The sequence below is a fragment of the Neodiprion pinetum genome, chromosome 4, assembly GCF_021155775.2.
Source record: "Neodiprion pinetum isolate iyNeoPine1 chromosome 4, iyNeoPine1.2, whole genome shotgun sequence".
NCBI lineage: Eukaryota > Metazoa > Arthropoda > Insecta > Hymenoptera > Diprionidae > Neodiprion > Neodiprion pinetum.
In genome coordinates, this window is record NC_060235.2 from 30,590,029 (window position 1) to 30,617,755 (window position 27,727).

At 40.1% G+C, this 27,727-nt stretch overlaps 1 protein-coding gene across 6 annotated transcripts in view; it reads left to right on the forward strand.

The window, feature by feature from the left end:
* Positions 1 to 27,727, forward strand: part of Syt7 (Synaptotagmin 7) — a 212,340-nt gene that overhangs the window by 67,541 nt on the left and 117,072 nt on the right. Inside the window, exons 1-2 of one of the 6 annotated variants that reach the window (XM_046623158.1) lie at positions 16,767 to 16,834; positions 17,600 to 17,787. The exons of the other annotated variants lie outside the window; for them this stretch is intronic. Of the exons in view, the coding sequence (XP_046479114.1) occupies positions 17,686 to 17,787 (102 nt within the window). The 5' untranslated portion in view covers positions 16,767 to 16,834; positions 17,600 to 17,685. Of the gene's footprint in view, positions 1 to 16,766; positions 16,835 to 17,599; positions 17,788 to 27,727 lie in introns of those variants that run through there. 6 annotated transcript variants of the gene reach the window in all.

Consider the following 27,727-nt stretch of genomic DNA (forward strand, 5'->3'; position numbering starts at 1 on the left):
TTATCTTGTACGTGTGTATAATACGATAAAGACACTGTAGTATCAATGCATCCCCCGGCGATGCTGAGCAGGGCTCGAAATCCTCAAGAAAGATGTACCGTGTACATATATTCCCCCTCTTCACGTCAGGTTCAAAGTTGAGACCTAAGGTGGGAAGTGGTTTTTTTATAAGATGCGGGGGCCGTGACGGCTCGACGTTTGAATACTTCAACACGAGCTTTACGCAGTACTTGGAATATCTTTTAAAAAAATAAATTCTAAATATATACTTTTAAACAAACACCAACACCTTAGGCTTACCGGAATTACAAATATAATAATTAAAACTCATCGGCTGTGTTGCGGTGATGTTTACATTTTATCCTCTATTAACTTTTTCTGTCTAAGGAATTCCGGCTCAAGCTTACATAATAGCACAGGTACATAAGTCAACGATAAGAATTGTCCATGAACTGAACGTCGAAGTACCAAGCAGGCAAATTAATCGTGACAAAACCAAACAACGATCTAACGCGATTAAGGAAACGAAGTGTACCTACACGTAGCGTAAGGAACGCGGGGATCCGGGGATTAACAAGCATCCGCATTACACCGCAATTATTTAGCGACAAGGATGCTGCGCTATGATAATTATAGTAGCAATTAACCTGAATAATTATTCGGCTCTCTCACTTAGACACGAGTGTAATCGTACGAGGTTTGCAATATAGACGAAACTTGAGACAGCCCGCAGGACGAATTTAGCCGATGATCGATTAAAATCGCGTTCTGTGGAAAAATCTGACTTTAACTGCAAGCTTGACAAACGACCGTCTGGATACTGCCAACGAGTCGAGTCCCAGCAGCCAAGATATTTCGATGCCTAATCTACTGCAGACACGAATCGGCCATGTTTATAAATGCCAATTTGCTCGAGTGCGATTATTCAAAAGTCGCGAAAATAATGCCGGCGATTGGACGGCTGCCCGGCTGTAAAATCCGCAGCGCAATTATTTTCGAGAGTAATTAATTGGTTCCGCGTTACGGAACGAGAGTCCAGCTGTAGAAAATCGATCGAATGCACGGTCAGTATCATGGACAATGCCGCTATGCCGCAGCGGCAGAGCTGATACACGATCAGTTGATTGTCTTTGATGGGCAAAGTTCATGGGTTAGCCTTTTTTCTGCAGAATAATTTCGCTGTGAATTACAGATATAATAATATACAAAGACCATAATAACGGGCTGTAATTGTGTGAATGGAAAGAATAAATTAAATTAACGAATTCCCTGTGCCTCTAATTTAGGAGAGTGTAATTATTAGGCACCCAGCAAGAAGTAAAAAGCGATTTGTGTAAAAGGTTGCGAGCACACGCGCGCGACGCGATTAAAATAAATTCGTAATACCGTTGAAAAATTTAACTTGTTTTCATCCTTATCCTTAGCTCCCATTCGACTTGATCGATTTTGTGAAGTTATTACCACTCTACCGGCTTCATGAATGTTGTATTTACGTGCTTGTAGAAACATGACGCTATGCCCGGCGCAACGGACAGTTTTAGGAATAATTCAAACCGTCATCTAATATGCAATCGAGCTTGGTGAAAATTGTTTGTATAGCATTGGCAAACAACAACCTAATGAATCGAGTGCTATTGATAAGCGTGATCGATCTGTTGAATTCCAGAAACAGCTAGGAAGTTAGCTACCTACTATATTTCCAGAAGCACCTACAAGATAAACATGTAATAACTTCTCGCGGAAGTGTAATAAAAGTAGGATAACAGTTCCTTTCGACTTTCGTTACATTATCACAACCATGTACGAAAGTTCGGAGCAGAAGAAGCTACGAAAATAAAAATTTCTCCGAAGCCAGCTACTACACACGGGTATATCCAAAAGTATAAGCTGAAACTTTTTTACGCCCGGACTTTGACTGAACTTTATCAGAACCGACGTCGATTGTTTTTTCAATTCTTCGTGACATTGCAGTTGCGATGTTTCAAAGTCGTTCGTTTCTCTAATTCCGACACATGACGTGGCGAGATAAAAAGAAACAAAGAACACCAAGCCCCGATAAGGATACATCTGTCCAGGATACCGAGCAGGATAATCGAAGCGAAAACTACAGCGTGAATCAGGCTTTAATCAATTACGTCATGATAAAGTAGTACAAAAGCGGAGTAAATTTCGAATCCTCGACTCGGGGAGGATTCTGTATACCCAGAATTTTCAGAGTCGTTAACTAGTTGTAATTTCCGAGGCTACCTACGTTTCGCGACAGCTTTCTCCTCGACGCGGATGAGATCGACCCTCTCGACTACCACGGGTTAAACTACCCGGACCCGAACTCACCCTCAAACAGGGTTTTCTACTCGCGCGTTCGTTGAGCTTCATTTAGAGTCACTCTGACAAGGGGAAACATTTTGTCGTCACCAAGTATGCGTAGTCCCATCTCCTCTTATTACAGAGGAGCGAGCAGAGCGCGCGTGTACGAGGCTACATGCACGACCTGGCACTTGAAATTTTTCGCCTCTAGTACTCGCCCTGGAATAACTAGAGGGAGATAATAATGATCAGAATTTCGAATCATCTCTCGCCGAGGGATTTTTTAGCTATTTTAACACGGTTTGTTTGAAAAATCCACCACGGGGCGAAATGATGACGTTTGATGTGGTCCTGGAGGGTTTTTGCACGGAAGCTACGCTGCTGCTTCTGAATTATTCACCCTAGTTTTATTATACAGTATTACAGTGCGCAAGAATGTCTTCCCTTTTTCACATAATTCCTACCTCCGTTTTTACGTAAGATATTTCCTTTCTGTTTTTCCCTGCACGACGATTCTCTCACGAGATAAAAAATTCATCGACCGTTCGAGCGTTGTGCCATACTGTAAATATATGTATACTTATTTTTCTCCCTTCTTTATCACCTTTGTTTTGCTACTTTATTTCTATCACTTTTCTCCACCCGAGGCTTTTCACACCTTTCAACCATTTTGAGTTTTACAATATATTTCTCGCCTAAGGTTCGCCTCGCGCAAAAATTTGCTCAATTTATGCAGGCAATTCGCGTTCGTCGCGTCTCGTATTAAGTGTGTCAATATGGCAGGAAAGCGGAAGAACAGAGGGGGGAAATACTTAGAACAGACGGAAGCGGGCCGATGTCTGAATCATTTTGGAAGGGTGGCAGGATGTCGAACCGTTGGAATTGTGGGCAATGATTGCCGAAAGGAGACGGAGGCGCAGGGAAACTTGAATTGCGGAAATAGCCCTTTGGCGCTCTGGCGTTTCCGCATATAATCGAATTTTCATTCGTTGTGACCGTTGTCAATTTATTTGTAGATATCTACCTACTACATACATGACGTACATTAACGTCAAGAAGCATTTCGAAGTCCATTCTCTAATGCAAGTTTATATCGAGTATCACGCACGGAAAGGTATTCTGGTATTTCAATTATAGATAACGAATTCCTTCCCTTTTTGACGCCTCAGCTATGACGTCTCCCTGACCGTTTATTACATGCAATAAAAGTAAATCACTCGTCTTTCATCCTCATTCTATCCACTGTTCCGTGTTAACGTCTGCTAGACGAGGATATATCGTTGAAATAAACGACATGTATCAAAGTAACAGCGAAGCTGAGAGAGATAACGAGAAAGGGAGTACGTGGTAATTCCAAGATCAAAAAAAAAAGCTCGTCCGTTCTTAAAAGCATATTCGCTACTCGTTGGCCGCTGCGGTAGCTCGCATCGTACACCACATACCCATTGTTTTCAACCGTGAAGCATCGCTGCATGAATTGCATGAAAGAAACAAAAATAATGATAATAATAATAATAATAATAATAATCATAAATTGCGCACCTGTAATCGTTCCGAGTACTTTCTTTAAAGCTACATTTTTTTTCTTTTCGTCGTTGCATACATTTCCTCTCCATCCTTTTCAACTCTCTGCATAACCAATGATATTTTTTACCGACATACACAAAGTACGAAGATCTGCTGCTTCATTTGTGAAAAAACTGCAGATATACCCCGCATGAAAATTTACTTCGTATACATACCGGAGCATAAATTTGCTCGATTTTTACTGATCGTAATTCTGTCAATTCGAACTACAGTATTTGTGTACCTACCTGCATAATTCTTCACGGACTCGTGCAACAATGTAACGTGTACGAGCTGACGGTTATCCGAACCGTGATAAATCCGCGTGTTTCTTCCATATTTAACCTCACCCTTAACTGTCGCAGGATATATGATATTTGGTAAACTCATTAGCGATCCTATGATTCTCTGTGCCAAAATTTTGTCGAGCTAGATGTGTAACTGACAGGATAAACTGGGTAAGGCTCCGGACGCCTACCTGCTTGTAATTCTAGCTCTGAAATGTACGGAAATTGTGACGGCTTCTTTAAGCTGGTGGCTTTCGGAAGGGTTGCAGGTTTTGGAAACTTCGGTTACAAACTGCCTTAGTTATGTTAGAAAATGTTGAACAATATGTAAGATACACCCGTGCAAAAGGATTTCCGCATGAAATAATGGAAGGCTGACATGTGAGAAAGGTGTTCTCGTTTTGTGTCCGTTGGGCTTGGCTGTCAGACGACTCGTCATATTAGGAAAATTGACCAGATGTGCCTTTCCTTTTCGTTCGTGTCAGAGTGCGTGCAGAACATGACAAAAATCCTGCTGCCGGGTCAGCTGTAAGGTGGAAGGATCCCGGTAAATGTGGCACGGTAATGACCGATTAACCACCGTTTTACGATTAAACAAGGGTGCGTCTCGTGGAAGGCGGTGTTTCACACGCGTTTTCAAGTTTACGATACCCGCAGTGATTGACAAAGCCCAACTTTACGCCTTTCGAATCACGAATCTGCAGTTTGAAAATGACCGCTCGACTTTTCCAGCTAATTTATACATCGCTGTTTCATATGATAAATTGTTAGCTCGAAATGGCCACGTCTACCCGACCAATTATTCACTCGTGTCACTCCCGCGTGTCATGTACTAATTTCAAAGGGTGAAAGCATACGTAAATTACACCCCATAGAGCTATATGCGCAAGGCGTAGGTATACATGCATAGTATTATAGGATACGAGCGAGTTTCCCGGTAAACGCGGGAAACGTGTCAGACTCTTCGTCTTGCTTAGGTCTGTTCTTCGCGTCATTCTTCGGCGAATCTTTGCCGCGCATCGCTTCATTTCGAACTATAGAAAATATTCCCCTCGCGGTATCGTTTCACGAAACTGGTATAGCGCTATCCGTATCCATCAGACTTAGGCTCATGGCATACCGAGTCCCTAGGCACTGAAGGAACCACAACACAGCAACGCTCAAAAACGTTCATTCAAAGACGTCGAGGGGACAGTTTCGTCACGCGAGGTAGGTATCGATTATCCTATTTTCTTTCCCATACCTCTCTAAATACCAATCATTGAATAGAAGTCGTAAAAAGTAAGGCGTCCGAGTATTTTTCAACTCTTTACACCCATAAAAACTCTGCCCAACTCGTTTGTATTCAGCCTTGCACTTCTCCCTGTTATTTTCAAGTCGTATATTTTTCCACAATTTTCATGCTTGCGCACGGTTTTGTGGTAGGTTTGCTTCTGCCGCTGTCATTTTGCTTCGCGTGTTTTACTAGCTTCTGATTTGTTTCTTACTTGCATACATACCTTTGTGTACGTGTACCGGAGCCCCTTGCAGGACGTCACATTTGATATACGGAAAAAGCTCCGAGCGCGTCGTAAATTTATTTGCTCAAGATGTGAAGTAAATTTCGTTACCAACCTATAAATCGTACGGCCGGTTGCGAGGTGTGAACGCCAACTTAATCTAGATACAGATATACGGACCAAGTTTTAATGCAAACGTCTTTGAAAGCGTAAGACGTACGTCTTTATTCATTGTTATTATTACCGTTCCGTCTTCTTTCAAGGGTCTCATGACTGGGGGCGTCTTTTTTTTCCCACGAAAAACCGGGGTCACAATTCAGTACAGCAATTTCTTGGAGGGTTTTTTGGAGTAGCAAAGTTGAGAAGGGTTGGAATTATGTCGCATGGGCAAACGCCCAGAAGCGTTGAATTATTCGGGAAGCTTTGCCCGGCCCGGAACGGTAGTCAGGTCTGAATTCTTAATCAAGAGATTCTTTCTCATCTTTATGGATCATCGAGGCTTATTACTTCCGATAAACATATATAACGACAGAAGAACGCGCTGACAATCAGTGCCGACTGCCGATACGGATGCGGAACAATTAATTAGAAAGGGAGAGAGAGAGAGAGAGAGAGAAATTAATACACTGGAACGAGGGTGGGAAAGTAAAGCAAGGCAAGATTAGAAAGGATGAAAGCTCACAATGACTTAATATTATCCAATCACTAGTCGGAACGCGAGACATTAATTCTGGCTCTTCGACGATCGAGCGCAATTTCCCATAACAAACGCCATCAATCCTTCGACAAATTAATTCCAGAGTTGTAGAACTGATGCGTATATAATCGTATTCCTATTGAATACAATCCAGTTGAACGCGAACCAACTTCGTGAAACTATGCTAAGAAACGTGAACGAGAATTTAGATTCTGAATTTCCTACAACTTCGACTCAATTGAATTTCAAAGATATTGCAATGTATGCTTCCGATTCTTCGTTCCAGTCCTTTTCAAGTATAGATGGGTAAAGCTGGATTGCAAAATCAAGTAATCGGAAAATCTTCGTGATGTTCAAACTGTGATTACATCGATACTTCGAAGCGTGCTGCAATTCTAATTCTTCACTCAAGTGCATGCACGTTTTTTGCGATTATTTTTCGCGACGATTTGCGGTGATAAAAATCGCTACACATACACTCGGATGCGTGCTGCGATTAATCACACCCCGAGTTAGTTAATTAACTCCGGAGTTTCGACCAATTAGCGAAATGCACGATTCTATTCATCGACAAATATTTCGCTACGCTGAAATAAACGGAAAATCTCGTATTCGTATTAATGAAAGTTCGCGTTTTATGTTTCTGCTTGCAGTTGGGATTTTCTCCATCGCTGGTCAGATCTGGTGATATCATAAGTTTGGATACGAATCCACCCTTCGTCACAGAATTATTTAACTCCCGTGCACCGACTCTGAAAACCCAAGAACTTCACGCATGAATTTTTCAAACAATATGCTCGAGGGATAATGTTATATTTAGTCGGGGTTCCGTTGTGCGTGACGTGTTTGTACAAGCGAAAATAAAAGTTCCGGCTACTAAATATCGTGTGCAGGGTAGTGGGCTACCAGTTGGCTGAAAGGACAGTCCGAAATAAGCAGAACAAAGATAAAGATAGAAATTGTTCGAATGCCTAAAATATAGTATTACTTGTAATAAAATTCTCGAATGAATTCCTCTGCTTGTAATGGGTATTGATAGATTTTTATACTTTTATCAAGTCATTGAAAATAATGTCGAACATTTACCGACAACGTTTCACAATCGTTATTGTAGGAAATAAAGAAATCAGAAAGTATTCGCTGCGGGAAGTAAACATCTTCTCTTTATCGGGGAAAACAGATGATCGTATAAAGCGGTAGTTCGTCCAATCCCATTACAATTTTACGGTGTTTTCTTTTTGTAGAGATCGACCTGGACAAACTTAAAAGAAAAATAATAACTCAATTCTTCTGTGGGCTCAATGATAATTAATGTTTCACATAAAAACAACGCATTGTTCAGACGAAGAAAGATGAAATAACCCAGATAAATTTCTTTGAACATTATAAATTCTTTCCAGTTGCGAGCACATTCGATAACATAGGTATATTCGAACGATTCTACCGATTGTGTCGGGTTGGGACATTTATTATTCTATTTTCGTACTGGTTATAAGTGGGATCGAAAAAAAATTTGTCGGTATTGGATGAAAACAAGGGTCAAAATGAAGGTAAAAATAGGAATACGATGAAAGCGATCCTTTCCATGACAGGTTCAATTTGATTCCAACCCCCGAGGAAGAACTGTTTTGATCCGAACAATTTATGGGCGGGGGGGGGGGGATTTATTTTTTAACACAACGTATATATACATGCATAAACTCAGGTGGATTTTATGTGCTGCTATGCACGGGGCGGGGAAATAAATACGGGGGGGGGCGATATTCGCCGTTCGTTCGGTGCCAGCGTCCAATAAAAGTTAACCAGGCATCCATCTGTCTGTTCCATCGACTATCGCTCACCTGGCCAACGAGATGAACTGCCAATTTAGGTAAAATCCTCATTTTCTGACCCTCATTTTGCGGAGAAGGACACTGGGCGCTTTGTCAGCGTGCAGGCAGACCTGTGTCGTGAAAAATAGCGTAAATAAAACTGCGGACTTCTAAATCACTCCCCTGCGAATCCGCTGTGACACGGTTGAACTACATTTTTTTTGCACCTAGATATTTTCCTAGCGCCAGGAATAAAATAATTTCTGTGTACAAAAATTGCATTAGTCACATGTCGTTCACTTCCCACGTGATAACTGTGTCGTTAACGATCATGTGATATCCTTCTATAAAAAGAACAGCTCTGCCAAACATACAAAATATCACGTACTAGTTGAATCAGAGGGTGTTCATTTAGTAAATTTAATTAAATAATATTTTTTTCACGGTATTATCAAAATATTACAGCTCTGTCTCTGGTATATTTAACTGAATTTCTTCATACACTTCACTAAATCCGTTCGGTGGTTGAAGATTAGTTAAGTTTATAAAATCACGAGAGCTACTAATTGAATACCGCAATCAAATATATTTTTTTTTTTATCGTTGTTTGATATGGCACTTATTTCATGTAGCTTAAATTACAATCAAACGATAATTTTTTCAGTAACAGTTAAACAATCATTTTGCAAAATGATTTCACTGGGTAGATCTGATTTTACAATCGCAAAAGTTTCTATGGGATTGTGGTGTCAAACCTTTTCTTAGACAGGATTAAAATATTGTTATCCCATGTCCAAACAGTTAGTTTAATTTTCTAGTTGCTCCAACACAACGTTTGACTTTAAAATTTATTCAGAGTGAAAAAATTTTAGCTGTCATAAGTAAACATTTTTCTGAGTGTGTGAAATATCTCGGAAGTTGCCGCGATAACGAATTAAATCAGCATCTCCTTAACATCTTTTTTTGCGAATCCGATTATCGCCATTACCTTGATAAAGATGTAAATAACACAATCAGCCTAAGACATTTTGAAGTTCGTTTCTTGTTTACTCGTAAAGTTCGTTGCTGATATATTTCTTTACGTTGTTATGCGTTTTTACTAACTACATAATGCAGATTCACTGGTGTTTGAATATTCTTTATTCTCGTATACTTCTCACTTTCAATGCATGCGCTGCAGCTTTAGCGCGGATTTTTTTACCTGTAAAAAATTTATCGTGGCCTCATCATCAATCTTGAGCCTTGCAAACTAAACTTCGTGCCTAATACAAGCTGGAGTCGACCCACCGTCAGTAGTTTTTTTTTTTCTTTGCTCCCTTCGCGTTGCTAAAACGATCGTGAAACATTTATCACTCTGATTTGTATTCGTAGCTCTCTTGAACTGTACTTATACACGTGCCCACCTATGCACGAATTCTAGACTAAGTTCTTACAGGCACAATTCCGGTGATTTATCTACGAATAACAGAAAAATTTAATCACATTCAGTGATTGAAAAAGACTTCACGTACTCAACGTAAGACTGTGCAATAATTACGTTAACGATTCGTAGATTTGATTCGAGAATTAGAAAATAAAACTGTGATAAACGGACCATCGTTTACATTACCGTTTAATGCCACTCGTTAAAAACTTAAATTAACTCCGATTTTCCCCGCAGACTTCACCTGCCATGCTAAATTGAAGTTTTATTACTGGTTGACTTGGGTCAAGGTTTTCGAAGTTAACCCAGGACAGTTTGACCACCATTAACATCAAGAACCGAACCTCAGGTTAACCAAGAGATGTGATAAACGTTCATGAAATACAGCAGAGGTCGGGACCTTAACCTAGCTCTACACGAGAGACCGTAAAGTTATTGTGTTTATGATCAACATATTATTCGAATATCGCAAATTGATAGTTTTTCTAACGAATTGAATTTTACTCAATTTACTACACAGAATTATAAACAAAAAATATGACTATTGGAAATTATCGTTTCAAAAGTATTTACTGTATGAAAAACTTAGACATCTTGCATTGTCACAACAGGTAATTTCACGAATTTCTGGTTGTATTTTTTTTACTTCGGGGCCGTAATCAGACTAAACAGGCAGCCCTAAATTGATTCCGGGACAAAAGGTTTTAGAACCCCAAAAATCTTTTGATTCTTACCAAAATATTTACCGACTTTGAGAAATCCTAGAATCATTTCATTTAACTTAGGTTCTTTCTTTTCGCAATCTTAGATGAAATATTTTACTCACTTGTTATTTGAAACATTGTCTCCCATCAAAACATTGTCTATGAAAATGTCTATCTCCTTTTTAAAAGAAAAAACGTTTGATCCATGTCTGGACTCGTGGAGAGACGTAACCACGCGATCACTGAATCATTGTTAACCAATGAAAGCGCCAAGGGATAGATTTAATGCATAATTAGAGGTTCAGTCGTAATGTTCAATTAATATACAGCAGCTAGACCACGAACAAGTGAAACAGGGGCGAGGAACGATCCGATTCGATTACGGTCGATGGCTGACAGCGAATTTTCATACGCAAGCCGATAACGAGATAACGCAACAACAAGCTTTCGAAATAATCCGACGAATTAAGTAATCGATTAAAGTTGTAACAATTCATCATGCGGTCCGATTACCGTCAATTGAATATTTTTATTCTTACTCGCGTGCGAAAACTGCTTCCGTTACGGCCGTCGGTATTAAGGTGACCGCTTTTACTCGCATGCGGTGAAAAAGCGCCCCCTTTGCGGAAAGCTCTCCAGACTTACCGAGCGAGGCGAGCTTTCAACCCCCGAGTAAAGCAAACTTCGAGGTCTTGTCGCGCGGCATTTACGCGGCGCTACCGCGTTGCAGAATCTGCAGAGTTCTAAAATCGTTAAAATCTTGCGTGGCGAGCTTGCACTGCCGAATAATAAATATAGATAAAACTTTTATCGTCCAAGGGCGCAGCTGACGAGATTATATCTATAAGCTCTTATATTTTTCTTCGTTAAAAAAAACAGCGTCTTATACATGCTTAGAAAACACAACTTTTTCTAAAGCTCTAGGAAAAATGATACTCCGTAAGCGATATACTCGCGAACGGTGTACATATTTCAGTTTCGAACCCGTTTAATTTTATCCCGTTTTCCTCATATTTTTTTAACGTGTATATATGTATAATATGTGTATGTTACGTAGTCACAGCTTCGCAACCCGCTGGGGATTTGGGGAAGTTAGCCAATTTGACGGTGCAGGTATCGTACACTGCCGGGAGATTGTTAATGTAAAGTTTGAACCACCGTCGGGTAACTGAAGACACGAAAATTAAACGTCGGCTGGGTGTGTACACAAACGCGATTGCGTATTTACAACTAGCGAAAAGTTTTCTCGACGTAATTATAACGGGTTAATTTCAGAGCTCCGAAAATCTAACGTTCATAATACGCTACACCGGATCCCATTTATTATTTCTCACCTGTAAATATACATCGACTTTCGGTAGGTATATAATGGTAACAATTCGAGAGAAAACAGCATCCCGGGCAAGTCAGTGGCGAAACTCAACGTCCGGTCAGACGCTACGATTCCCGGGGCTTTCTGCAGTCCGTTTTCCGTCCCTCGTCTTGCCTCTCTCTCCATTCTTCCAGCTCTATCCCCCTTAGGATTGCCTGATCCGCAGCTTCTTTACCTTCGGAGAAGGAAGGTCAAGGACGCAATCACATGTGCTGCAAATTCCCTGCAGTATTGTGAGGATAATTTAAACCTATTGCAATCAATAATTAATATGCCGGGCACGAACCGCCGCTGACTTAGCGAAATTTCTTTTCTCCTTGATGCAGGTGTAATGAATGAGAAATTACTTATTGCCGTAGTTTCGTAACTCGATTTTCTGCGTGAAAGCTTGCCGAATACCGACACAATTTCACCCAGGTTAATCAGTATCTGAGACACGATTTCAGCAGCTTCTATGTACACGCGAACGATACTCGCCCAAAGTGGCAAGTCCTATTTCTCGTTAGACGTTGCATATTGTAAACGATCTGTGTTTGTTTATTCATATGAAATGCATTCTCCTCGCGACACGGCGAGAGTGCGACGACGGCATGTACAGGGTGAACCAAAAAAACCGGACCGATTTAAAACGTGAAGAAAATCCGAATCCGTCGATCGATTTTCATAAACCTTTTTTCGCTCGAAGCTAAAAGAATAAACCCTTTGTTTTGTTTTTTGAAAATCTGCAAAAATGTTCATTCCTCGCTGAAATACATACATTTCAAAAGTGGGGTATTAAAAAGTCGCTGGGAGGGCGAAAAAAATTACTATCAAAGAATGTTTAGCTTAATTTCCATCTTAAATTGTGATTCAAGTTTTTATTCTGGCACATTAGCAATTCTCATAGATTCTTTCAAGACCCATTTTTCAAGAGCTTGTAACTCGGCAAAGAATAAAGATTTTTCGGTTTTTCGGGCGCAGAACATAAGGTTTTTTCTTCTAATTCAGATTGAAATTAAAAGTTTTTTAAAATCGGGACACGCGTTTGAATTTTATTCACGTTTTAAGTTGGTCCGGTCTTTTTTGACCCACCCTGTATATGGGTATATCTGTATAGGTTTTTCATTCTCGTATATTTTTGCAAGTGCTCTCAACGTTGCCCTGCATAAATTACTTTGTGAGAAGATGCGCCGGTATAAGAAGAGAAGGCGAAATAGATGCTGCGGGACATAAGTGCAGGGTTATTTAGATGTCAAAGTAAAATTGGGACTGAGTCAAGCTTGATGGCCGTTATCGTGAAGTGGTGTTACCTACGATTTTCAATAAACTCTCGTTGGAGAAATGTTCTCATTGTGAGCTTCGATGAATCGGATCGAAATAGGGAATTCATAATTCACAGTTTACGAACAAGCATAAATCTTGAACATTGCAGTTCGTTGAATGTTGAAGTGAATTCCCTCTTCACCTCCTCTCCGCCATCCTCGTTACAATTAATAATTTAACGGCACGTGCACCAGCTGGCATTCATGTACATAGCACCGTTGAAACTTGGAATATAAATCAAAATTTACGTTGCTGGCGTGCTCTTCTCCCTCAGGTTTCGGGTAATACTCTGCAAGTCTGCACCTTGACATTTGTATTCTAATATCAATGTGTCGTTGTTTTACTTCTTATTGGATATCGCGAGCAGCGGGGTGAAAAAAAAAAAATTGATTAAAATTCTTGTGAAGTTTCACTATTAGGTATAGAATCTTGTGAGAAATTTACTCCCTGTATTCCAATTAGAACCTAAACCTAGGACACTTGACAGTAACGAGGGTGAGACGAATCTTCGCGGTACTTTGAATACGAGATGAAGCTATCTTGTGCTTTCTATACGATGATATGATATTTCACAGCGCTGCACGCGTGGCGAAGATTATAAATTGACCGACGATGTTTTATTCGTTGGCGGAAAAATAATGAGTAGCCCGGCAAGTGCATACAACAACGCCCTATTATCTGCAACGCATGAATAATTCAATACAACAACTTGCCCATCCGCGTACTGATGTTGCAAAGCAAAATGAGCGCGGGCTTGTTGAGAAAATTTAGCTAAATTATTGGCTCGAGTATAATAGATGGCCAAGAGTTTATCGAGAAATCAATAACGCCGATGACAATGCTTTCATTCTTACTTATACAGACATGCAGTGACCAGTGCGTGGGAGTGACGATGTGAAAATTGGAGGCATCAGTTCATCCGCCGGAAGTAAGCGCGGTGAGATTGAAATTGAACGGAAGATCTGAAAAACAATTTCTGCCACGATATTGTGCGAACCCGTTCACTTTAAAGTGAAAATATTCACTTATCATCTCTTTATTTGAGTAAAGAAACACTTTTTCGACGATTTTGAGATATTTTGCACATGTTTTGAAAATTGAGTTTTTTTTATCCATATTTGCGTTTTTTTCGCAACGTGAGAATAATTATGCAAAATGAATAGCGGCAATTAATTTATCATAAAATTTTACCCTCATTTCATATACTTGACAATTATTTAATGTGCAGTAGACCTCGAGAAAATTGTAAAAAATGCAAATTAAAATTGTACATTATAGTGTACAAAAAAGCGAACGGGATAACTCACCTTGATTGCAGGTGAACCGAAGTGTGGTGGCCATTTTAAACCATTATTATATGTATGAGAAAAAAGTGTATACCACACAAGTAAATTTTCGTAATCTGTGTTAAAATGTTTTTCATCGCTCTTTTATAACGCGGCGTATCCAGCATAATGGGATCAAATTGCGAAAAGTTCAGCCATAATTTCGTTAATGCGATCTAACAATCTCTTACATCCGTCCGGTTATCGATCGACCCTGTTTTTTCGCCTTTTCCGTCGCTGTACAAGTGATTGCTATTGTCAGTTTTCTGTATTTGTAAAACCGTTGTTCAGGTGTGTGACTAATTGGAAAACTGTGATGAGAGGAGCGTTTCGTAATACAGATCGTACCTCGGCCGTTTCCTTTGTGAGAATGTTACAGGATCTTGTTAAGTTTTGTTCTCGAAACTTTAAAAGACATGTAGAAATTCACGAGTATTTCGCCGCTTTTATAAAACATTAATTCATCGCGATAGCGAGTCATAAACCTTTCGGCGAACTCTTCGTTTAAATATTGTATCGTAAGCCCCTTTTACATCGTGAAGCGAATCACACGGGTAAAATTATTGTGTAACGCGGTTCCTGCGACAGCCCAGCATGGAATTTTTCGAGGCAAGTGTGAGAAATGTGTGCATGAATTTAACAGTTTGGTCTTGCTCGAGAAAAACAAGGCTGTTAGGTATCTTTCTTGGGTGAGGAGTTTAAATTCATCGTTCATTTGTGAGTTGCGTTAGATACACCGGAAAGCTTAACGCGATTCTGGAAAACTTTGGCCTGGCTACTCGCAATATTCGTTTATTTTCTTTTTTATATTTATTCGGATATATTTTTCAACTGAAATTATTCTTCGGGTCACAAGACTCGCGTCTGCATCCCTTGCAAATGAAAAGCGATGGAAGATACTTCTGTAACTTCACAATCCGATACCTACAATCTTTTTCTTTTTAAGAAGTAAAAAAACCACCGTAAGTATTTCGGCCGGCCACCTTTAATCAATCCACGTGAAAGACAAGCTTCTTGTTGTTGTTTTCTCTTTGATAAGCTTTCCTCTTTGACGTCATCGTTCAATCTTCATTTCTGCCCCCTCTTTCTCCTTTTTTATCTCCAAGACACCCTCGTCTGGTGAAGAAAATTTCAAAGCAAGCTTCGACTGTAGAATGCGTGTGTAGCGGGTTTCTCTTCCACTCGGAGAAAATAAAAATAGATATTTTGGGAATTTATTACCACCCACGAAGCTATTGAACTAATTTTTTCAACGGTTTCATCTTGTACGCTGAGTCTAAATAATTGACTTGAAAAGCAAGAAAAATTTCCAGCTCATATCGCTGCGATTATTCCGATCGATTGTTCTTCGGGATTCGCCAGAAATTTAACAGAATTATTATCACCGTAGCCTCGATAGCAAGCGAAGCTATTGAACATAGTCGAGGGAAAGTTTGCCGATAAACGTAAACAGCTTTCTCCAAATATCCCTGCGAGTTGACAAAAGCTCTTGGAATGTACTTAATTGTACTTAAGTACGTTATATCTAAGACTTTATGTCAACAAAATTTGTTGCAAACGTTGAACGATGTGCTTCGCGGAATAACATTTGCAACTTATTCTCCGTTTGTTTAACACAACTGACGCAGACTTACTCGGAATAAAATTCGTTTCGCTTTATGAATAGACCGTGAGATTTTATAAGGCTGTAAAAAACCACTTCGGCGTACGGTGCTTGCAAACAGTCAAATTCAGCACGCTGATCGATTCCGAATAAATGTGTAATGTGTTTCCGAGAACACTGTACATGTATTGCTTCAATTTCGGTTTTCCAAATATTTGTCATGTAAATTCATCGATCCTAAATTGTTGATTAAAGTGATTTTTTTTCGGCCAAAACCGTCATTCTGGTGTAAATTTTCTTCTGAAAATCTATTTGTGACAGAGTGAAATCGAAATCTTCGAATTTACTTTACACAGTAGTAAAAATTTTCCAAGACATATGATGTTCGAAGAGGTATTTAGAACTAAATCAACTTCAGATATATTATTTCCACGAACATGTATTCATTTTACTCATTTTACATTTTTTCTCCTTAATTCTGCTGGTATGTTGTTTCAACACGATGCTTGCAAGTTATTGTGCGAAACGTTCAGCCTGCAAATATAATAAATTCCAGCGTGGAATTGAGTGGCCGTGTTTTCTGTCAGCCAATAACGGAAGACCCTGACCGCGGGATGTAAACCGATATCGGAAATAACGGAGAGTGTGGACGGACGGATAATCTAAGCGATTGAAACAAATGATGCCTGTGCAGTTAAAGGCTGGAGGGTCACACGATAGTAAATAAACAAAGAAAAGCTCCGCGTTACGCGGGTCATGGCATGGCGGTTTATACATGGTGCATGCAACCAACACACGCCGATAGCCGAACCTTTCCGAGTTCACTCGAAGTTCCCAGAGTCGTGCGGATTTCTGCCAACATTCCCCGAGAGCAAGTTGATCCTGCCGGCAGTGGGGCATCGTGCGGAAAACCCTTATAACTAACTGAGGTTTGAAAGGTGATTTTTTCTTTCATCGCATACGACGAAAGTCGAATGGCTACTTTACGGTAACCGTGAATTCGGCTGCGTCACGTGGTTGCCAAATTTTGGTTCAACGAGAAAAGTCCTTGTCGATCTTTTTCGTAAGACGACTCGTTGTTCTCTCGTGGCGTGAATGTTTTATTTTCGTTTCTTCTTTTTCATCTCGGTCGCACGACTTTATTTCCGGCGAGACAAGTCTCCGTATCCTCGGATAACAAGTGTAATTAACACCGCGGGTCGCTTCGTGATTGGAATTTTTTCTCCTCGGTAAGATCCGTTCCGCAAGCTCATTATTTCCAGTTAATAACACGCGTGAGGGCGTTAAGTGTTGAATTGACTAGCTCAATCTCCGAGAGTGGAAATTCATTTCGACGATCGTTACGTGGCTTAATTTTATTCTCTTCATTCCCTCGCGTTTTTCTTCTGCTAACCTCGGTTTAACAAATTGTAAATATTTACGAGAACGCATCGAAGTTTCCCTTCATCGGCGTTCGTTAATTGATCAACGATTGCATATTCATACGATCGAAGTGCTTCCTGCCTTGCTGCCGTGGGGAATGGATTAATGCAATTTCGGTAAAATTGTTACGCATTGTTCTTTTGAGGAGATCGTGTTTCTTTGGAATGAAAACGTGCCGTTCAGTGAATTCACGGAATACGAAGGTCGTATCAAAATTCTCGGTGAAACGAAAACTACGTGGTTTTTCGTAAAAATTATCTTACTATTGTATTTTTTTTTAGTGATTCTGAAACCCTTGACCAAATTTAAAAATAAATATAAAGTGACAGAAGATCCCGGCCAGTTATAATATAAGGAATCCGGCAATATGGTTCACATGGGACTTGTGGGCCAGTACTTTTCGGAACTGGACCCAAACTCTGTGGGCCCACCACGAGCAGTGGACCCAGCCGTTCGAGCCCGAAAATTTGTAAGTACTACTCGACAACAATTAGTTCACGGACTTGTCGTATGTTTAACTATTTCTTTCGTACTTCGAGAAGTTGGTACTTAATTTTTCCTGCAAAACCGATCCGAAACATTTCGACGGAATGTGACGAATCCTTTTCTTTACCGCAGTTTAAAGCAGATGATATTAAAGGATTCAAAAGCCAATACAGCGAGTACATTCCATTTCGCGGTTCATTCATAACTCGCCTCATTTCGCCGGTACAATTTTTCCACGAGTTACCGACCGCCGTATTTTTGTTAAAATATCTACCAAACTCGTTATTCTATCGCTGGATTAATATTTTTATTTTGTTGTTACGTTATTATATGTTGCGTTACTGAACGCTTCCTCGCAAATATACGTGAGTTGGGGGCAAAGCGTTCTGCTTTTTAAGTAGAAATAATCCTTTACCTCTTATCAAAAATGTGCAGAAGCTGTAATTCTTAATACAGCTTATACATCAAAAACTGTCGATAAAAAATGAATAATTCAAGAAGGGTATGAGGCAGTTTATGTACACCGTATCAATCAGGACATGGACTCGTTGAAATATTTCTTTCGACTTATCGATTTGGAATTGAAATCTACATCGGGATAAATGGGAATGAATAGATGAAATCCAGTTTCGAAGGTCCAGGTCCGACTATAACGGGGATTTTCACTACTTATATTCCGGTGCACTTTTGCTGGATTATTACTGCGCGTCTTGTCGCATCTCCGCGAATCTGCAACCACGAAACGTTGTTCTCTCGAATTTTCACCCTTGCATTACTCACGCATGTCTTTAAATTTCGTTTCGTGTAAACCTTTTCTTGAAATTTATAACCTGCGTGAGAGCTGCAGCTTTTTCCATTCGGCGAGCAAACGTCGTACCGCACGTGCGTAACTTTGAATCATGTACTCGCTATTCAAGTAACCGAGTCAAGGTAGATAAAATCTTAGAAAGTAAAATAGAAAAAAACAGACGGACAAGCACCTTGACATTCTGCAAAAAGTGTGAAAAAATTTTAAGCATTTAATGAAGATTTTCAAATCTCACACGTAATTTCTTCCATTAATGGCGTATCATTTGATACTTTGTTTGCGTATATTGGTTGCGGAACATGAAAAATATCCACGTATACCAGAGAACGTAAAAATTGTGAACGAGTAATTTATATGCTGAAAAACGCTCGAAGGCACCCGGCCCGGTTGATTTCTGTGGTTATATACCGGCGGAAGTAGCGAGCAGCAACGTTAACATGAATAATTAACCTCAAGATTTTCACCCACTCGTTTTCGAATCTCCCTGAACACCCAGGGACCAGGTTCCGAACAAACAGAACCGGCCAAGCGGGATTCCAACTGCCCACTCATTAATGCATTAATGTTCCAATCTACAACGCAAACGAATATATTATTCGGTAGGGCGAGCGGATTTATTTACAAACATCCTACGAGTTTCAACGGCGTGATAATTAGTGACTAATTTTATTCGCTTCGTCGACTTTAGGATACCGTTTAAATTGGCATAGTATACGCGAGGACACGAGGAAGAATCCTACAGATGTCAGCTTTGTGCGAAAAAAAAGCTGCTGTGTATTCAATATAGATGACTCAGTACCTTTCAGAGTTACGTGAAACATTTCAATATTGACAGATCCTCGAGGCATCTTTTCGCTAGTCAGAATATTCAAACGTTTATACTTCTCGGAGAGAAGTGCTCTCTGTATTCTTATTTTATTCCGTTCTTTCATCGTTTATTTATGCAGAATAATGAATTAATTGGAAAATTGGATATTTTTCGCACTCTGGATATTATTTATCGTTTATTTAATTGATCACTCTGCGCATATCTGTAGCCAGACGCTTCGCGCCATGTCATACCGATAGAAATGTGGCAAAGTATAATATGTACAAAAAAAAAAGTCGGGATGAATTAATCGTTGAGATATATGTATACGAAATCGGTTTATTTTTTTCGCCACAAATTCTAAAGAGCTCCAGTACGTACAATATTTTCCTCGTAGGGAAATAGCTAGATCGCATCATACATATATATATACATATATGTATACGTCAAGTAACAGGTGCCTTGAATTTTGTTCGGTGAAACAGCGGTGGCCTGTTTCCTTGTAGGTACCTAAAACTCGGGGGAAAAAATTTCCGTCGAGATTCTTCTGCGGTGAACGAAAGACGAGGGAGGGAAAAACGCGAATTTCAAAGGGATTCCTCGGTCAAGTTACTCCGCGGCTTCGTTACGTCGCTCGCATTCCGGGAACACGTAACGTAAATACTTTTTACGCGTAAAGAGAATGGTCAGAGGAGGGGAAGTAATTTCTTCCCTTGAAATTGCCGGCGCAATAATTGCATGGCGAAAGCATATGACGACCTCTCCGGCTTTGAGCCCTCCAACATGCATCGCAGACAGCTATTTCTGCAGGGTAACCTCGCTATTGCACCGTTTCTACCTCCGGCAATACCTCCAGGCATAATAGGTACAAGGTGTACGTGTTGTACGCAGGCAGATGTGTATGCGGCAAATCTAACACCTATGTACAGCCAAGTTCACCTGCGGTATCGACCGTCCATAGAGTTACTGTCTGCGCTCCGTGTGGGTACTCGAAACTTCATAATTTGGTCTGCCATCGCTTTGCCCTGTTTGTTAGGTGGTTCCCGTTTAGTCGAGGTTGTTGATCGTCATTTTCGAGTTAAATTAAAGGCTTTGAAATTTGAGAAGGAAAAAATCGGTAAACGAAAGAGTTGCCGATAAGGGCGTGGGAAAGTTATTTCCGAAAAATGTTAGCTCAAGCTCTCGGATAAGATTTGAAGTTGGAGTCGACCTGCTTCACAACACCGAGTATGAAATTAATAATTAATGATAAGTCCGAACATTGCCACCCGCGTTATTTGTTTTGACCGAAAGTTGTAGATTAAAAGGAAAATAAAATATTATATGCAAACATATCGCGTGGGTTATACTGAAAATGTATTTAACCGATCGTGAAGAATTCGTGACTCTACGTTCTCAGTCTGTGTTTTGTTTTTGTACGTTGCATTGCTGTTATGTCAAGAATACGCAGATATTAATTGCCTCTTGTCCCAGTCCCGAACACCACAAATTCAGGGCTTGTTCAATGCCGTATTCAATTATATGACTTCCAATTATGCTAATCGAGCTATAATTTAACTCGTTCTACCGCCACCTGAAGGCTGATGAAAATCGGAGTGTTCGTCGAGAGTGGAGGAGAGAGTATATAGAGTAAAAGTGTCTTTCAGGTCGAGTTTGAGCTTCCAATGGAAACTTTCAACTTTACAGGAAAGTTATATTTAGCTTGACTATTTTGCCAAATTTAAGTGGGAGGAGAAGAATAAAATGAGAGAGAAAATTTGAAGGGAAAAAGATAACGAAGTAAATTTATCGTTGAGTCCTGCATAGAAGTTATACGATAAGGGAATTGACTCGGGTAACGTAATTCGTATAAACACGAAACGATTGAATCATACGGTGCTGGGTAGAAATTTTCTTTTGCTGGAAATTTTATCACATTCGATGTACGCGCAACGTGAAACGTATAGACAGCTAACAATTAAAGTTTTGTTTCTCGAACAATCTCCATAATTCACTGATCCGAAACTCGAAAGGCTCAGTTGTTTGCTTCCCCTCTGTTTGTATCACGGTCAGGGGCCAAATTATGCGGGTCAAAATAACTATCCGTGGGATAGATTAATTTCCAACGGCGAAAGTCCAAGAGCCATATTTTTGCCAAGAAATTTTCCGCGATTCTTTGTTTTATCGCCAAAAGCAGCTGAAAGAATGAAACAAGCGAACTAATCTTGCTTTTGGCTAATCGATAAAGTTTTCATTTCCCATCAGAAATTAGAAATTCTGGAGTACCAGAAAAAAATTGTATTTCGAGTCACGGTCGAGTAATTTTTTCCCACCAAAAGCGTCAACGGTGTCAGAAGGAAAAAAAACCCGTGAGTTGCCATGATGAACCAAAGGCGAGCAAGCTATATGCTCACACATCCACATGGACGCATCGAGCAAACACGGACGAAAATCAATATCCACTGTTTCCATACCGTATCAGGGTACATACTTTTTACCTGTTCAAAATCGTGACTAGATGATCGTACACGATAATAAAAGTAATATATTGTCGAGACTTGAATTTTTTGCAACAACTTTTTTACCGCCAGCCGTACGGGGTGTAGTAAAAAATTTGTTCACCTGAAACTTTTATTCCCATTTTGTAGGAAATAGTATTTTGAATAAAATGAACCATGATACTGTGAAATTTAACGAATCTACTATGGATTTTCAACCATTTTAAAGTGATTTGAAACAAAGTATCGTTATCTACGCCGTTGCTTACAATTTCAATATTTCTTGTTTTTGTATTTTCAAAGAGATCTTCGCAGCTTAAGAGTATAGAAATTTAATAAATTACATTCTCAGTGTCGATATTTAGCCAACCAAATATCCTCAACCAGAGATTTATAGTATCAGCTTTTCGTCGACGACCAATCGCTGACGTGATAAACGGCCTTACTTTCACATCTCGTGGAGGGTTAGTTTCCGATTATTTCTTCGGTTTCGTATTACCTACGACTCACACATTTCACCACAAAGTGTGGCCACGCTGATATCCAGGCATTACAGAATACATATACACATCCTGGCGCGGATCAATGGATGATCGGGATATCAGACGAAGAAGACTAACGCGCAACGGGTGGATATGACGGGGTTGAAAACGAACCTCTGTAGTGTGTATAGACGTCACTCTTACTCGTCGAGAAATTGAAACGAGGTGTCAAAACGCTGCGCGTGTTACGCCGAGCCGAGATTCAATAAAATTAGCAGCTGTGCCCCCGAATGTCAAGATCAAACGAATCACTTCACGATACCAGCGCTTCGCGACATTCCGACTCCGGTATTTTCGTAGATTTTCCGATTTCGTCTGTCGTACGGAAAGCTTCGAGTCGCTCTCGGTAATACGATGTGATAGATCCTCTCGAAATATTTTTACCGACAACATGACGTGAGATTCGCCTAAGATACCTGTGGCTCAGAGTTTATCCTTCGAATCGGAATAACGCTGTTTCATGCCAAAATTTCATCATCTGCAGGATGTCCAATACACCGGATATACCTACACATACTGCTCGGTATAAAAAAAAAAAAAAAAACGAAAATCAGCTCGGGAAACTTTTGGATTACGATTAAAGATATGATGGAGGTTCGAAAATTGTGTATTTCGGTTTTTCAAATCCATCAATCAAATGGCACGCTGTAGTAAAAGTCCGTTCAACGAAACAAGGGCGTTGGATTTATTTAGTGGAGACAAAGTGGGGTCAGAGTGGCTGTATAAGATGTAGGACAGCGGTGCCATGGGTTTTTCATACAGATCCGTTGATCCCCGCTGAATTTTAAGGACGCAGTTTGCGTTGTCTCACATCTACGGCACATCTCTTCGAACCTCTGGTGACTTTCGAGGTTTGCCCCTTAAATTCAGAAATATTATACATTTTTCCCCTGCCGATCAAAGAGTCTTCCACACAGATTCCATCCAAATAAAATCGCGTTGAAAAGCAGAGCGGACAGATGAAGGAGGATTGTTTATACTTCAAGTGTACTCGTACTCGCATACAACTTTGTTATGCAGAATTTCTAGCGTCATCGGTGAACGGGAGGTAAAGTTTCCAGTTTCACGAGATGACATGTAGGTTGAATCGTTTCAACAATACTGCAGAAGACAATCGTCTACTCGACATGCGCTCTCATTGAAATCGAATTGTTTCGTCGCAAAATTAGGTATAGAATTACAGATTGAATTTCTGCGAAATTAATTTCTCCGGCGAATGATCCACCAACGGGGATTTTCAGATGCGGTACAAGGGAGAAAAATATTGTTCGATAACCTTGTTTCTTTCTTTTTATACTTTTCTCATTTCCGTTCAAGTCTATCGTATACTATATACCTATGTACCGGATATCGCCGAGGCAGTTTTTATTCCATTGAAACGAACGACACAGTTCCGATTCATTTCGTTGGGCTCAATCCCGTGTCTTCTACTTCTACTTCACCTGATTATGTTTCGCCGGTCAGTATCCACGGTACTATACCTATACATACGCTGCACTTCAGGCCTGTCTCTCAGGTTGATACTACCGTACAGTAAATATCATTTCCCGCTACGCCTCCGCGTTTAATGACTCAACTTAATGCACGCCTCGTCGAGGGGGGTTAATCAGAATTGCAACACGGTGGAGAATTTTATTTTCCATCTGGGGCGGACATTTTCACGCCTCACACGCTCGAGTTATTTGAATTTTCTTCTGGCTCGTGGCTGAAGTCCCTCATTTCCAACCCCCAGATTTATAAAAAGTTATTTTCTTCTTCCGCCAGTTAATTTTTCCTCAGATTAAACAACCAGCGTCATCCAAAAAAAGAACATCCTGTCAAACACAGAATATTGGTGGTAACTGATCTATGCAGCATTCGGTTTGAAATTGGATGACCATGATTTGAACACAGAAGTTGACGTGCCAATAAGAAAAATTGTTAATTTCATGTTGTTTTTTTTTATCTTTTTACTCTTGAACACGAACATCGTCGTCACGTCAACATCGCTTCAATTGGCAAGAGTCTTGCGTTATCATTTTGTTTAGTGAACGCGCAAGCGTCACCAATCTACTCTGGAATGTAATGGTTGGATAATCGCGGTGATTACTTGTCGAATACATTGTTTTTACTGCATACCACTGAATAAACGTTGAAAACAGCTGCGTGACGCTTGAAACGTTTGACAAACCGTGGTAATTACGCATGAATATATTCTTGTTCAGTGTTGTAAGCTCCAAATAGACATAAGAAAATACTGCATTATCCATTAGCGTGAAAAGTCTAGACGGGTGGCTTCGAAGTTTGATTTAACTTTGACAAAACCAGAAAAAAAGCACGGTATGAAAGTTAGAAAAATATTTCGTCACCTTACAGTGTTTTGCGTCTAGCGATTCACTGGCCATCGTCAAGAAAAAAATATTGCCGTCGATAAATTGAAAAACATGTATTTTTCGCAGTCCTTCGCGGCATGCAATTTTTAAGTTTGACTATACTTGTATTTTTCTGCATCAGACAATTTTAAAATGTCCGTTCCGTCATTTTTCCTTCGTTGGAATATACACTCTCATCCGGCTCTTTCTCGAGCAATGAAAGTGGACAGTGTGACCGACAACGAATCGTGTTCAGTTGCAGATTATCTTCAAAGTCGTCGCAACGAACGCCCGTCAAGGAAATTACGTGTCAAAACCGACCACGTAGGTTTCCTCGAGGTTTGTGCTCACGATTGATTTCTATAAACGAACAAGCTGCAACGCTGCAGAGTTTTGCTGAAAATACATATACAGCTCTGTGCAGCCGTCTGAAGATGAAAGTGCAAAACGGCTCAAATCGGTCCCAGTTATTTTCTATCAAATCCTAGAAAGCGGGACATCGCAGACACGTTTGGTAAAGTAAACACGTCTGATCGCCCTCGTTTACTCCAATATACGACCTGCTAATCGGCGACTGCGCCACTATTACGATTAACTCACGTATCTGGTGCTCATCGCATCCGTTATACGAAAGGTTATTGGAAGATGCTCCAGATACAGGCGGATACTCCATTTCACAAGATGGCTGTATACCTGTTTGAACTATCTCGAATGTCTAATTCGATCATCCGCTTTCCGTTGAGCATCGGTGAATTAAACATCATTACTTTATCTTTGGATATCCTTAGGAGGGTTAAAACACCCTGAAATGCCCGGAGCAAACATCCGGGTTGTGACACGTGACGGGAAAATGTCGACGCTATTTTCCCAACGGCAAATTTTATCAGAGCAGATCGCGAAAGGAAGATAAAGAGACTTGTGTTAAGTAGAAACCGTAGCGTTTGCTGGTGATTTTGTCAATTTTCGCGAACTTCTCTAATCCCTACGTAGGATACATTTAACCGTAAACCTACGCTGCCCGCGCGTCACTGGTCTCGGCTGTGGTGAAAAGCTTTTAGCAAACGAGATGCTTTGATCAGTCGATACAAGATCTGAGTGAGGATCAACCCTTGAAGAAACGGGGAACGAGCATATGAAATTTCATTCGAGTTTAGTTACACGCGCGCCTAATTCTGATAAAAACTCTCTTACTATTATTCTTATCTCTGATATTTGAGGTAAAAGTACGTTTGATAGCTCCCGGGAACGTCAAAAAGTTTGCTCGTTGCTGAACTGATGTCCAAGGGCAAGTCTGCCGGTGGCGATGACACGGGTAAATAACTTGACAGCTCGGCCAGCGGAGTTCAGAGCACCGTTAAGCTCACAGAGAAACACTAATCTGAGGTGCTTTTGGTCAGCGAGGGGATTTGATGTCTACCGTCTGGTTCATGCCTGTGACTTTCACATTCGCATAAGCTTTGCAGTTTGTGTTTTCGGGAATTTTCATTATTTCGGGATATCAAATTTCAAAAAATTACCAAGCGTTGAATGTTACAATTAAGCTCTGCCGCAGGGTCAAGTAAAATTAGCTGAGTGAAAAATAACATAATTATATATCAATAAGATCAAGGTGTAAAAGCGAAACCGAAGTTTCTGAGTACCTACAAGTCGGGCAGGTTATTACTCTGCTTTTCAGTTTCTTTTACTTCTTCTTTCTCTTTTATGAGGCAGTTAAATGTTGAAGGGTCGTTTATGATCGAATAGTCCGACTTCACCGGCATCACTCATATTCGCTGGGCTGTGATAAATATTATCAGACCGCATACAGCCGTAAAGTATTATAAGACAGGCTATAATTCGATGACGAACGCAGCCAGCGTCTTCTTGGCGCGTCTTATAGCACATCCATGTATCGAAAGACACAAAATCTTATAGATAGCCAGAGTAAAGAAGAATGAATAAAGGAATAAAATAAGGTTCTTATAATTAAACATTGTTGCCTTATACATTTTCATTCATTTTCCTAATCGACGCAGTGATTTTTGTAACGATGGATTTCGACAAGTCCATGCTTAATTAAACTCACGAGCGATCGCTGCATACTTGAAGACCAATTATCGAAACACTCGTTGGAACTTTTCATCGTGTACCTTTGACGAGATTTTAATTATTATATCTCGTTACCGACGTTTTTAAAACACATGAGAAAAAGGTATAAGAGCTTGACACGAACGTAGGTCAAAAGTGTGACCATGTTGAACCCTAGAATATAAAAAAAAAAAAAAATAACATTCGCGACGAATTGATTAACCTCCTCCTTTTGTGAAGCCAGTCGAAATAAGTGTGCTAGGAGTTGGTTTGAGTTCGTGAATTTATTTTTAAAAAACCCCCATTAATTCCTTGGTAGCCATTGACAGAAAGCTTTGGGATGAAACTTAACTCGGCGATGAAAATTCTGGGGGCCCTTAATTATCATGCCTAAACACTTGTAAATCCCGCTGTTCCGCGAACTGTGAGGAATTGAATTAAAAATATCGTGATGTAACACAGGGTTTCGTGCACATCAGATATATACCTGCTACTAAAAACAACGTGCCCCAATTGCGAGGGAGTATAAATTTTTATTCAAACTCATTCTTATCGTCATTTGAGGCTCCGGGCGATCGCGATAGGCCAGTTAAGTGCTCAGAGCTTTCTCGGCACGTTTAACGTTGATTAATAAGTTAAAATAAAGATAGAGAGAGAGACAGAGAGAGTGAGAGAGAGAGAGAGAGAAAGGAAAAAAATGGTGGTGCAAAATTACCAAGCTAGCTAAGCGAGAAACGCCGGCCTCGTTACCGTTAATTACGACAGAGCGTTAATTTCTTTCACACTTTATCTAGACTTTCGACGGTGAAATTCGCGGGTAAAAATCCGTCAGCGGTGTCTTGATCTAGCAAATGAATCCCTCTTGCTCTT